General features: G+C 36.9%; 1 protein-coding gene across 1 annotated transcript in view; it reads left to right on the top strand.

The window, feature by feature from the left end:
• Positions 1 to 1,351: 1,351 nt before the first annotated feature.
• The window catches only part of LOC134754346 (succinate dehydrogenase [ubiquinone] flavoprotein subunit, mitochondrial-like), a 38,208-nt gene continuing 24,781 nt past the window's right edge, over positions 1,352 to 14,778 (top strand). The window contains exons 1-3 of the mRNA XM_063690627.1: positions 1,352 to 1,382; positions 4,178 to 4,375; positions 7,455 to 7,528. Coding sequence (XP_063546697.1) covers positions 4,360 to 4,375; positions 7,455 to 7,528 — 90 coding nt within the window. The 5' untranslated portion in view covers positions 1,352 to 1,382; positions 4,178 to 4,359. The remainder of the gene's footprint in view (positions 1,383 to 4,177; positions 4,376 to 7,454; positions 7,529 to 14,778) is intronic.

The raw sequence follows: 14,778 nt of genomic DNA, 5'->3' as shown, positions 1-14,778 counted from the left end.
AACAACAAATACTAAAAAGTACGGTCCCCTTGGTGCGCGCGTCCGACCCGCATTTGACCGGTTTTTATTATTAAACTATAGTCTGGCAAACACAATCTGTCAGTAAGTAAGAACAAAGAAAACTATAGGTACAGTCGAAGGCAAAAATATCGATCCAGACAAATGGCTTAAAAATATGTGAACACGATTTTATTGTCTGAGCGTACACATATTTTTGAGACTTTGGGAATGTATATTTATTTATGCCCTTGACTGTACTCATCAATTAAAATGAGACAGTCCTGGGCCAAACTATAAGAAAGCTGTAAATGTCGATAGGTTATTGATCTGAGGTCGATACATCACTATGCCAAAAATATAACCTTTCATACTTAGCAGAAAAGTTCGAAAATATATGCAAAAATCTATATAGACTTGAATGCAAGTAATAATTACATAAACAACATATCGATTTCTATGTTTAGGGTCAGGTCCTATAAATTAATTTCTTCAAAATTGAACAAAACTCACCGATTAAAGGTTATCGGTTAGTGCGTATTTTCTTTTCTTCCTGTATGCGATTTACAGCCCTCGATCACACAAGACATTATCACAAAGGGAACTTCAAACCATTACAAATAAAAACTCAGCACGTTTTCCAACAATCTTTCAGGAATAGCAACAATATAATTAAAATAAACCAAGATGACCGCTGAAATTCCCGAAATATTTCAACTAAAATAATACGACTATGTCAAGTTGTTACAGTTGACACATACCTGTGAATTAACGAACATATATTTTATTTGGCTGGATTATATTATAGAACCACATAGGACCATTTGACATTTCCCTCAGTTCATCTTATGACAATACTGAAAAAAACGAAAGAACTTGCGGATTGTTGTCTCACTCACTCATAGACAAAAAGTAATAGCGTGTTGTGAATACGATATCTTTTACCAAGCTTTTATTTTTGCCCGGCTTCTTTGCTTTAGTCATTATTCTGAGCTCAAGACCAACTCAAGACATACTAGTCATTGGCAGATTACTGGCTTATAATAATGTTATAAAAATTACTAGGGATAAAAAAATACATCAATCGTCAAAATTGACTTTGGTAGTACGTCAATTTTTATTACCTGTACCATTATTATTTATTGAGAATTGAGAAATATAAAACTTACATTTATCAATAAGACAACAGTTTTTTTGAATTGACTAGATATAATATCTTAAACAATAATGTGGAAGATACGGGTATGATTTTTTGAAACTTGGTAACAAGTAGTGAACCTATGTTATGCGTAGGGTGGGATGCTCTTATACCATTCATTTATATTATTTGCAGATACATTTAAACGTCTTAAAGGATCGTCTTCGGTTACAAACATTACCTACAGGTAAAGGTACTCAATAATATTCATGATGTTATATTAAGTCTGTTGTAGGTTAACTAGAACATATACATAATTAAACCCATATATGTTACCCATATATGATATTTGTTCCTGAGTCATGGGTGTTTTCTATGTATTTAAGTATTTATATATTATATATATCGTTGTCTGAGTACCCATAACACAAGCCTCCTTGGGCTTACCGTGGGACTTAGTCAATCTATGTAAGATTTTTTTATAAGTCTGGTGCCAATTCAATATTATGGTACCATCGAGTTGATCTGATGATGAACACGGAAGGTGGCCATAGGAACTCTGTGATAAAACAACGCAACCTAATGTGTTTGGGTTTGTTAGAATTAGCCTCATGCATGAAATTTATATTTGAACGAAATATGTTTTATTTGGATGTTTGGTACCGTTATATCATATTACAAATGCATTTCCGTTTTTAAATTACCATTTAATCACTTAAAATTATAAATAAAAAGTACAAAAATTTGCCCGCGAAAAGCTAGTGAGCGAAACGCTCGAAACGCCACGTGACGTCACGCGTTCGACAGATTAGTGTCATTAGTAGCAAACGTCAGTTGAGCCGCCCAACGTGTGATGTCATCACGCTCTGTCGAATTCGCGCCAAAAATTATGAGCGTTTCAACCGCTCAAAAATTTTCAACATTTTAAATATTTTTTAATAAAATAATGTTAAGGTTTACAAAAGTATTTTTATCATTTCCGGTGTTCCAACGATATAAATTATGAATCCAAAAATAAAAATAAATTCATGCATGGAGCTAATTGTCTCGATGAGCATTTAGTTGCCTGTTGAAATAAAAGTACAGTCAGCGATAAAGGCTTGTATCTAAAATGATTTTTTACAAAAAATATTGTGTAAGTTTGAGTGGGTCCCTGGAGAGTTCGGAAATACAATTGGACTCGGTAGATGGCGCTCCAGCTGTGGAATAAGATCTCTGCCGAGGTATTCCAGCGGGTTTACCGTATGAGGTTCTTCAAAAAATTAGTGTACAGATTTTTAAAGGGTCGACAACGCGCATGTAACATCTTTGGAGTTCCAGGCATCCATAGGCTACGGTGACTGCTTGCCATCAGGCGGGCCGTTTTTATCTAAAGTACTAGGAAATATTATATATATTGGGGAAGCCGATGCTCCTCTTCCTTGAGTGTTTCAAGGCGGGACATCAATTTAACACCCACTTTTAAAGTCGAGAAACGAAAAACTTTAAACATACTAATATAATATAATATAATATAATATAATATATGCCCCTCACAACTCTAACTCCACGTCCGTGCATGACCACCTATGCCACGTGAGGGGCGGACATTGGCAACTATTTATAGTTGATTACTTTACCAATGACTAACGGAGCTCTAGGGACCTCGTAAATATGGAGAGACAATTAAGGAATGTACGTAATGGGCCGCTACCCGGGGGTGATCGCCGGGGCACGTTTGGAGCTGACGCTGAACGTGACAGCATGCAGACCGTCAGTGGCTCCTCGCTGAACAGGCGGGCGGGAGTCGGGGAACCCGAAAATGCCACAGCCGACTTAATCCGTGACGCTGATGATACTTTGCAGAGTAGGGCTAGTCCCACCAACTCTGCCGGTACATCGGACTTGACCACGACAAGTTCACAAGTAAACGATGATCGTAGAAGGAAGTGGTCTGAAGAAGAATTATGCGAACTTATGTACTGTTATTTCAAAGCTAGGTCACAGGGGCCAGGGTACAAAAGCAAGCAGCCATCCATACAACTACTATTTTATCTAAAGTACTAGGAAATACTATATATATTGGGGAAGCCGATGCTCCTCTTCCTTGAGTGTCTCAAGGCGGGACATCGACTTAATACCGACTTTTAAAGTCGAGAAAAGAAAAACTTTAAACATACTAATATAATAATATATATAAGCAAAAACCGATCATTAAAAAAAATATGCACATGACTATATCGACAATGACAGATGACGAGTCAGAGAAAATTACCAATTAGGGATATTGACGAATCAAAGATTTTGATATGGCATTGACGAATTAGGGAAATTGACGAATTAACGAAAATGTCCAATCAGGGAAAATGACCAGTAGTGCCCTAATTCGTTTTTATTAGGATTCCGTACCCAAAGGGTAAAAACGGGCCCTATTACTAAGACTCCGCTGTCCGTCCGTCTGTCACCAGGCTGTATCTCACGAACCGTGATAGCTAGACAATTGAAATTTTCACAGATGATGTATTTCTGTTCCGCTATAACAAAAATACTAAAGACTGTACCAAGTGTACAATCGTTAGAAAGAGTGTCGCAAGAAAGGGCATATTATTTCACATTTTTTAAGACAGAATTCCTAACAAACCAATTTTGTTTGTATGTTTTCTACATTGAACTATTATTATTACATATAGAACCGGCACAGAGAACCAGTATTTTACGCCATGATTTGTTGTTGTTTCGACAACAAACCATAGAAGCGGAGCGTGAATCTCGCGACCTAAACGCTTAAGCCCCATGAATTTTTACGGCGCTTACGACGTTTTGGTCGCGCTCGCGTGGTACAGGTTGCGATTGCGACAACTTCATTGTTTGGTATGGCTTCTCTATAGTAATATAATAATAACAATGATAGAAATAGGCACGAAATTCAAAATGTGTAATATTCGACCCTACACGCCAACATTTTTAAATTTACCGCCTTTTTATACTGACAAAGTTAACTGGCCAGAATAATCGGAGAGAAAGCAGAGTGATGAACGAAATCGTTTGTAATTGTTTTTGTAGGAGTGCCATGGTTAAGTCGCACGCAAACAACAGTACAACATCACAAGCACGACTGCTTGGTGATCGGTGCGGGCGGCGCCGGCCTTCGCGCCGCCGTTGGCCTGGCGCAGGCCAAATTCTCCGTGGCTTTGGTCTCTAAGCTCTTCCCGACCAGGTCGCATACTATAGCTGCACAGGGTGGGATGAATGCATCCATAGGTAACTTTTGAAATGTATTTACACATATGGGATAACGCCGTACCGCCTAAACTCCTATGGCGTTATTCATGGCGCTATGAATCATTTGTCTTTATCTCTTATTTTGAGTTATGTATTTGTAAGAAAGAGATAAAACATAATCCCCGCCGCCACAGCCTCCTGAGCGTAGTAGCGGGGAGGTGGGACAGTGGCCTAATCAGGCACTGGTCCTCGCTTCACTTAGGTTTAGGTACTAATATAGTTATTTAAGTATTATTTTTAAGTATTTTTTGGTACTAACAAACTATGGACACTTATTCGTCTGAAATAAATGCATTTTATTTTATTTTTTTATATTTATAATTTAACTAATTCAGGCCCGTAAAGTTGTATGAATAAGGGGGCTAAAGTTAAGGCGGTACGGCGGTTCTTAAATTTCCCAGAGTAGGTGACTGTTATAATATGTTTAAATATAAAATTGATTGTTCAAAAACTGATAAACGAGAAAGTTGCATTTTATCCACAAGAGTGGCAAAGTAATATGACGCAAATTTTGAGTTATTTGCTTATGTTGGCTGGTAGAATTGACTTTTAGATGATGATTTTGAATGATAAATATTTAATAACGTTCGTGTTGATTTTATTTGGATTGATTTATTTGATGTTTTACAGTTATGTATTATTTTCCTCGCGTTGGTGTGGTGAAATTTTTTGTGTGGTGACAACATTTGCTTAACCTCCCCTTCGTGCCTTGAATCCCTCGAAACGCTCATGATTCCATTTTCGAATCACTCGCTACACTCGTTGTTCAATTTTGCAATCTTTCGCTTGCTCGAGACCAAGCGGTTAAACAACAACTTTGCCCTCTTGTAAAACAAATAACTATAATATTAAGCTGGCACTTCTATAAAAGTTTTCATGTAGGTAGTGTATTATTTAACTAGTTAGGTATTCAAGTTATTACACAGTATTGTTACCTATTCGTTAATATCAAAGATAGATATAACTCCGTAATAGATGGATACAGTCTAAGGAAAAAACGTGCCTCGAAAATCTCGAAAATTTGATTCTCGATCAGATGGCGCCACTAGTTTTGGCCTACTCTCGTTGGCGGAGCGGACGTTGACGGTTTCGTTTGTTATTTATAATTTTAACGCATATTAGTGAAAGAGCATGGGTCAAAATCATATTTAAAAAAAAATGCAAAAAAAAAAATATACATATTTAAATACATTTTAACGTATTTTTATAAATCGTAATTTTTAGTTTTAAAGTAGGGAATGCAATACCGGGATACCAGGATCCCGAAATACTGGGATCCCGCATGCAATTTGCGGGATTAATCCCGCGCGTAAATTAAGCGGGATCCCGCGGGATTGAGGAGCGACGTGGTTCTTACGTGTTACTATGTACAAGTAACATGTCTCCTGGCAAAAGTTCTTCACGGAGCCTAGATGCATCTGTGGAGGAAGAGGGAAGGGACACGGAAGAGAATTTCGCCCGAATTTGTCTATTTTTTGTGAAATGTGAATTGAGTAATATTTGTTTTGATTAAATATTCAAAAATAAACATTTATTTATATAAACAAATATTTTTGCTTGTATGTACATACTGTTAAGTATGTTGGAGACGGTGTATAAATAGTTTCCAAGTACTGGCAGTACAGAAACAGTACCTACTAGGAAATTTACGCTGTGTGTAAAAGTATTATTTGAAGGCGGAAGATTCGCAGAGTGCTAAATGCAAGTTGTGCCATACAATAATAAGTAAAACTGTGGGGCGTATTTTATACCAGTAATGTCTAATAATTATTTTTTAAGAAGTTAAATAAAGAATGTTTCATCTCACTTGCTCGTAAAAGGTGTTTACCTATTCACGTAGGCGATGCGGTCCGTAAATCGTAAATTTCGACCTGGGGTTGTAGTGTTTTTTTACGTCACACTTGCTAGGTGATGCGGTCCGTAAATCCTAAATTTGGACCTAGGGCTGTAATGTACGTGTACCGAAATTAAGCAGAAGTTTTATATCTTCCCTCTTTTTTTTCTCAGTGAGAATGTGAGAATGCCAAATGTTCCTCACAAGTCTCATTACACTTGTGAGAAATTCTCACAAGTGTAATGAGACTTGAGAGGAACATTTGGCGTGCCATGCACAGTACAGGAATGTGAGGAATAACGAAATCGTGTTTAAAAGCCTTCAGTTCACACTCGTTCGTACATTTTTGTTTACCGCCCATAATGCTTCAGTACCAATTCGTAAAATTATAAAGTAACTTGCGGGATCCCGCAAATACCAGGATCCCGCGGGACTGAGACTGACAATCCCGCTAAATACCGGGATTGAATTCCTCACGCGGGATTGCATTCCCTAGTTTTAAAGTATGTCGATAGATGGCAGTGAAATTTACAGTGGTTACAAAATATACTATGACAGTACCGCTCTATCTTATTATATTCTCTTTGGTTCATATGAATACATACTGTAGCAATATTTATAATACAGAGGTATAGTTTGTCAAAGGACTGTCTCATTTCAAACATAGAGAGAATCATACTATCTTTGTCTTACACTAGTACTAGTACCCATAAGAAAATAATGAGTAGTTTTTTTTTCTTATTTACTGACAATTTGGTTTGACCAACTATATTTATTTTATACATATATATATATATATATATGTACCTATACTTAGTACAGTCGGCAGCAGAAGTTGCTAAGCAGGCGAGGTGTTTTAAATTACCTCGTCACGCTCTTATTCTCTTAACAATAAAGTCGCGTCAAGATTATTTAGAACACCTCGCCCGCTTAGCAACTTCTGCTGATCACTGTACGATTGTATCTACTTGACATATGACACGCACTCCTTGATAAACAGTCATTTATGTACATAGGTAGTACATATCTAAATGGAGGCATTGACGTTTAGGGAAGTGAGCCCTCTGCTCTGAGTGATAAAGTACGGCTACTCGTACTCGCATATTAGTGCGAGCGAGATGCATATAAAGTAAATTACGTTCTCGATGGCGTTTATGTCAGTGCCAAACTGATGGGAGCCGTACTGCACCTAAAACTTGCAACGTTTTGTTTTTAAATTTTCAGGCAGCATGCACGAGGACGACTGGCGCTGGCACTTTTATGACACAGTCAAAGGTTCTGACTGGTTAGGCGATCAGGTGAGGAGTCCATAGTTTATTCCGCTACTTAGCGCATTCCGCAGCTCTGCGGTTATCGTGAGACCATGCTGCGTTACGGAAGCATACTCGAGATTAGCTTCCGTAACGCAGCGTACTAGGTACGTAGGCGAATAACGAACGCGAAGCGAAGCGATGCGGCGCGGGGTGAATCAATCCTTTGATACCTCTAGAAGCGGCCTACGTGGGCGATCTCGTTTCGAACACGAACGTCGTGGGCCCGCCGCGCCGCGCCGCATCGCTTCGCTTCGCGTTCGCGAGTTGTTCGCTTACGTAAGACGCTGCGTATAATAAATGACAGCGATTGCCATTGAATTGGTACGCAAGCGGTTCCTGAGGTGAAAACCGATTCCATAGACTGACAGGTAATAAAAAAGGCCCACATTGCTATTTTAAAAAAAATCCAACCTCCCATATCTTGAGGCTAGGCGTAAAATGGCTGACGCAATAGCCCTGTTTAATTTTTGTAGAGGTCATAATGAAATTCTGTTCTTCTTGATTAACTTCACTTCACTGTAGTGTCCCTGCATGAAGCGCACGCGCGCTCACTACGATCCCTTGCCTCATTCGCCACCCCGCTCCTGCGCTCGCGCAGTGCACCGTATTTGAGATGTGACTAGAAAGGAATTCCATTCATAATGTGTTCATGCAATTATGCAGCTCGTTGTGCAATTAATTTTAGGTTTCAGTCGGACTCGTGTTCCAAGGGTTTTCCGTACATTACACAATTTTTAACAATGTACCTACCTATTTCTTATGTGGACGTAGTTACGCGAAAACGTTCCAACCCACAGCGACCCCATTTTGAGATAAACGCAATTTTGTGTTTTAGCGGTACACTTTTTCCCTGTAATTATTTCAGGCAAATACTATTGGTTTTACTGTGGAATGCCAAACTGGTTATGGGATGACATGCATATTTTTTGTAAATACATAATACAAGGGGCATATAAATAGGTAAAACGAGTTTGAAACGTTTTCGCTAAATTTAATTTTGTATGAACCTTGTTAAATAGCAATTATGCATAAACGTTCCAAAACGAATTTAAGTGTATTATTTTATAAATATATATCTAAAATAAATTTAATATGTAAAATAATAAATAACAATGAGGAACATACAAAAACAACAAAAAAAAATTGAAAATGTATTACAAAAAAAATAGGATGTGATCTTTTGAGCTTAGAACCTATGCCAAAAATTAGCTGATATGGTTCCAAAAGTTATCAAAAACTTATATTAAACATTCAATCATTATCGTATTCTATGATCTCGAAGTCCGGAACTCCACCAAACCCATCAACATCATCAGTAGTTTCTTCAGAACTTTGAAGCGTTCTATAAAATTGAAGGCAATCCTCAGGTATGTAGTGGTACATGGATTGTAAGTCCACTAATTTCGCTGGAGCAATCGGTTTGCCATTAGGCCACAATAAACAAAAATCAGATTATTTTATGTATTGCAGTTCTCGCTTTATTCTTTTATCAATTTTCAACTCATTGGTCGACAACGAAGGTGTCGCAAAAGGCACGGTTGGCTGTGCATAGAGGGGTGCTGGTGCCTACACTTATGTATGGTAGCGAAAGTTGGGTATGGCAGAAGAGGCATCAGAGCCAAGTGAATGCAGGGGAAATGAGAGCGTTGAGAAGTGTGTGTGGTGTGAGATTACAAGATAGAATTAGGAACAGTGTGATAAGGGAAAAGTGTGGACTGAGCGAAGATGTAGTGACAAAAATTGAGAAAGGTATGTTGAGATGGTTTGGACACGTGGAAAGAATGAGTGAAAGAAGGCTAACAAAGAGAGTGTATAAGGGAGAGGTAGAAACGGGAGTTGGAAGGGGCAGACCTCGGCGGACTTTCTCTGATCAGATCGGGGAAATCCTGAAGAAAGGCCAGGTCAAGAGTACCGTAAACCGGTGAGCGTGTATGAGGAATGTTATGAAAGTGAAGGAAGCGAAAGAGGTATGTCAGGATCGTAGCAAGTGAAAATCCGTGGTCTCTGCCTACCCCTTCGGGAAATAGGCGTGATTATATGTATGTATTTATGTATGAAATCGTCTTCCATCGTAGACCGTATAAAAATAGAAAACATTTTATCTTTATCCAACTTAATTTCTTTTGTATGTAGCCAACTAACTTTAGATGAGTCTGTAAACTTCTTCCTATTGATAATCTTCTTTTCCAGTTTAGTTGAACTAAAAAAATCAGTCTTTTTCATTTTGTAAACTTGAAGAGGTTTAACTTTTTTACAGGTTTTAATAATATTGATGTTATGAAGAAGCTACTGATGATGTTGATGGGTTTGGTGGAGTTCCGGACTTCGAGATCATAGAATACGATGATGATTGAATGTTTAATATAAGTTTTTGATAACTTTTGGAACCATATCAGCTAATTTTTGGCATAGGTTCTAAGCTCAAAAGATCACGTCCTATTTTTTTTGTAATACATTTTCAATTTTTTTTTGTTTTTGTATGTTCCTCATTGTTATTTATTATTTTACATATTAAATTTACTTTAGATATATTTATAAAATAATACACTTAAATTCGTTTTAGAACGTTTATGCATAATTGCTATTTAACAAGGTTCATACAAAATTAAATTTAGCAAAAACGTTTCAAACTCGTTGTACCTATTTATATGCCCCTTGTATTATGTATTTACAAAAAATATGCATATCATTCAATAACCAGTTTGGCATTCCACAGTAAAACCAATAGTATTTGCCTGAAATAATTACAGGGAAAAAGTGTACCACTAAAACACAAAAATGCGTTTATCTCAAAATGGGGTCGCTGTGGGTTGGAACGTTTTCGCGTAACTACGCCCAATTTAAGAAGACAACACGGCAGCACGTCTTACTTTGTCGGCATTTGTTTTCACACTACGATGACAAGTAGGTCCGCGGCGGCGTTTCGTTTCACGTGTGCGTTTCGTTGGTGCTGTCATTTTACGGGAGCAAAGAGTAATAATGTTGCCACCTTTATTGTAAATAGTCCATTGATTCTTTTGACTAAATACATAAACTTAAATATACCATAGTTATTTATTTTGGTAAAAAATATTTTTTCTCTCGAACATATTTAATAGCAAAAATGGATCAAGTATATGTGGATCGTTTATAGCAAAAAAATAGAAAATAATATATTATAATAAAAAGTTCCAATTTATTTAGAACAGTCTTCGCAGCTTAAAAAAACAGTATGGATTAATCTAAAAGGTTTCAAATTACATGGAACATTTTTGCAGGAATAAAAAATGTATAAAGATTTTGCAAAAACGTTCCAACCCACATGGATCAATTAAGAAACAATTAAGGTGGTTCGATTTTCATACAAAATTCAATCTGCTTTAATTAAGGCACTACACACTATTACTACACAAATATTTGCTCATTTATCTACTTTCGAATATTCGTTTGCGCTAAATTAATAGAAAAACTTTGTTTCATACAGAAATCATACATAAATCAACGTAATTTTTTCATCAATTTTACGTATGTGTGTGTCACAAATGTCGTGTACAAATACGTTGCGTGCGGCGTTGCCACTCTATGACGTTGGCGACGTTGCCTGGCCGACCTGGCAGGATTTGCAGTGCCGTCATGTTTAGTGCATTATTATTTGACAGTGTTGACACTGACACATAGGGTCATGTTTATTGTGACATCAATTTGTTTGTATAAATTGAAAATGATAGCAACGTCTAAATCAAGTTACAAAAATCATCGGTGTTCTAGTCCGCGAAAATCCAGAAAAATTCAGACTCAATTGAAGCGGAATTCATGATGGTGAAGTTTCGTAAGGTAGGTACAGTTTCATTCCTTCATTGTACATTGTAATTTTCTCGTGCCGATCTTTTTAGAAAATAATTCTCACTTCTTCCGTAATGGTAGATATAAGCAGTGAACAATACCTATATAATGTTATTATTACTGTTTTGGTTGCCGAATAGTCAATGTGTCACTAACTCTAGGTTTTTTTAGGTATTGTGCAAAATGAAGAGGCATTCTTGGAAATATAATGTTTTCCTTCATTAGCCAGAAAAAATCAGGACATCCTCACTGCAATAAAGTAAAATAAAACATTTCCTGGGGATGAAAATTATGGAATTTTGTCTATGAATGAAAAACACAATTATTACTAGGTAAGTAAATGATAACTTTATTAGAATCCATATTGTTGCATCATCTTTCTTCCTATAACATTAGAGATTTTGTGCTATCATGATATTATTTTTCTTTCAGGTACAGGGACAACTACGGATAACAAATATGAAAAAATGTTATTTCATTTGTTGTGTGAATCCATCTACACCAACAAGACATCCACTGCTGGACATAGGCCTCCCCAGGGATCTCCACAACGACTGGTCTTGCAAGACCGGCCAAAATATCGAGAAATAAATAATATAAATAAACATGATAAATATCCCGTTTTCTATAATAGTTATAATTAGAAGGCCATGCAATGTTGTTACTCACTGTACCTACTTGAATCAAAAAAAAATATATAAAAAGTTTTAATTTTATTTTACAATTACTACTTTATTATTAGTACATTACGATACAAGTGCGAAAAGTAGGAAATTGGCAACGAGTGGCGATAAATTGAAACACGACCGAAGGAAGTGTTTTAATCGACACGAGTTGCGAATTACCTTTTCGCACGTGTATTTTACAACGTTTTACAGTACATAATTATGGCCCTTTACATTTTCGACATATGCACGTAACTAATTACCGCACTAGGGCGGTAACGTATATGTAGCACCATATGTACTAAAAAGTATTTTACAGTACATATGGTGCAACTTTCTCGCCCTAGTGCGTAAAGAGCACTTTTCATGCATATGTCGAAAGTTTAAAGGGCCATATGTACTGTAAAACGTTGTACGATACACGTGCGAATAGGTAATTCGCAACTCGTGTCGATTTAAAACACTCTCTGCGGTCGTGTTTTAATCTGTCGCCACTCGTTTCGAATTTTCTCTTTTCCGCTCTTGTATCGTAAATAACTATTTCAAACTGCAAGGGTACGATGATAGATCTCAATTCAATATAATTTTGCAACATTTGGCATTATTAGGTTATAAATTGTATGGAGATGAAATCTATCATCGTACCCTTCCAGTTTGAAAAATACTATAGAGGCTGGGCAGTAAGGGATTGCTTTACTTGTAGAACTATATTTAGCGCTTTAAAAAAAACTGATACCTGACACTTACAAACCTGGACTTCCTTGGGCTAGTGCTACTAAGAATCGTCAGTATTCTCCATCCTTTCTGAGTTGGAAGAACCCAAAAAGGTGAGATTTGTGAAAGTCAGGTTTTCAATATATGTGGGCGTTTTCAACCAAACGGGTACCTACTTATTGTTGTCATATTTCCATAAAGCTTCAAAATGAAATCAACCTAATCGACAACCGACAATGTGGTACCTTTTAGTTCAAAATGTCACATATTTTTATAAAACGTTATAAACTAATTTATTAATAATACTGAATATCTGGGAGAATAAGAAAACATAAGTAAAAACTCAAAAATGCTCGTTTTCCCAGAGATAAGACCTAGCTAGATCGAACCCCTTACAGCAAATTTCATCGAAATCGTTAGAGCCGTTTCCGATATCACTGAAATATATTTCGGTTATATCGGAATCGGACAAGAATTCGAAGAATAAAAGGTATAAGAAACATAAGATAACACAAAAAGGACAAAAAAAAGTACCCCTGACGTACCAGTCTCGAACCCGAATCCTCTTGCACGTATTTCCACGAACATACCGCAACGCCATTGCAGCATACTTACACTGCATGAAATTGTCTACTACAAGCATCACGGAAACACTGTTTGCATGTGTGAGTAATAGTAGGAAATAGCATGACAGAAACACTCTGTCGACTTTAAGTGTTTTTTGCACTAATGAAGTATTCAATGTTTATTATAATAGTTCAATATTTATGTAAAAAGTGCGCTAAACATACTTGTAAGTATACAGATACCAACACTATTCCACAAAAAAATAAAACCTGAAAATTTGCGAAAGTGACGCCATCTAGCGGGGTTTAAGCTTTGGGTAACCTAGTCGAACCACCTTAAATGTGCGTTTTCTGAATTTAGTACAATGTTCCAAGAAAAGTGGAACATTATAACGATATGTTATTATATTAAGAATTTTTAACAATATGTTTCAGTATGCATGTAATGTTTTTACTTTATTTTGAGTACACGTCCTTGGCATAATGGTGGGTTGGAACATTTGGGTCAAACTTTATTGATGAAACTAACCTAAAAATACTAGCATCTTTGTATGCACATGATGTAATATGTCAAAAATAGTACCCTGGTTATGGTAACTCATTTTCGAGTGACTTGTGGGTTGGAACGTTTTCGCGTAACTACGTCCATGTGAAACGTGAGGTCTTTAAAAAATCCGTAGGGATCGGATCAAAAACTAAATAATTAAGTCCGACTCACGCTTGACTGCACATTTCTAATAGGTTTTCCTGTGATCTATAGGTAAAGAGCTATTTTGTATATGTTAATAACTATACTATCATAAACCCCATGTTCAGGCAAATACACATCATCAACTACACAAACAAATAACACGGTAATTACCTGTTGCTAACCGCCTCGAAGCCGGCTTCAATGGGGCATGGGGCAGAGCCCCCGCTCTCGTTGGTTCTTAAATTTAATGTTCCGAGTTCCTTAACACCTTTTACACAAACACAGAACCGCCACAGGTCAAATGTACAGCATTTTCACAATAAAACAGTTTTTATTACAGCGCGACAGCAAAAACGTGCCGCCCGTATTTTGTTTTCTCTTGCGACTGGATTCCCTTTTTAGCCACGGGCGGAGCTCACCGGAGAGTGGCGTGACTGTCGCGCGATCGGCGCAAGGGCGGCGTTTTCCCGCGTCATTTGAATTATGTAGCCGATAGACATGTTTTACTATGCCTGAACAGTATATTTTTTTCAAAATTTTAGACCCAGTAGTTTCGAAGATAAAGGATGGGGAGTGGTACCTTTTTGGCTATTTTCTTAAATAACTTCTAAACCATTTATTTTAAAATTACAAAAAAAAATTGAGATTCATAATGAGCTCTTTCATTTGATAACATAGTTTTAAAAACTTTATTTTTTACCCCCCAAAAAGGGGCCACTCCTTGTTTAAAATTCATTTCATTTGTTTACGTTACATGTCCGTCTTTGCGTCACAAAC

The sequence above is a fragment of the Cydia strobilella genome, chromosome Z, assembly GCF_947568885.1.
Source record: "Cydia strobilella chromosome Z, ilCydStro3.1, whole genome shotgun sequence".
In the NCBI taxonomy this organism is placed as follows: domain Eukaryota; kingdom Metazoa; phylum Arthropoda; class Insecta; order Lepidoptera; family Tortricidae; genus Cydia; species Cydia strobilella.
Note: the sequence above shows the minus strand (reverse complement) of the source record. Positions and strands in the feature narration are given on the sequence as shown.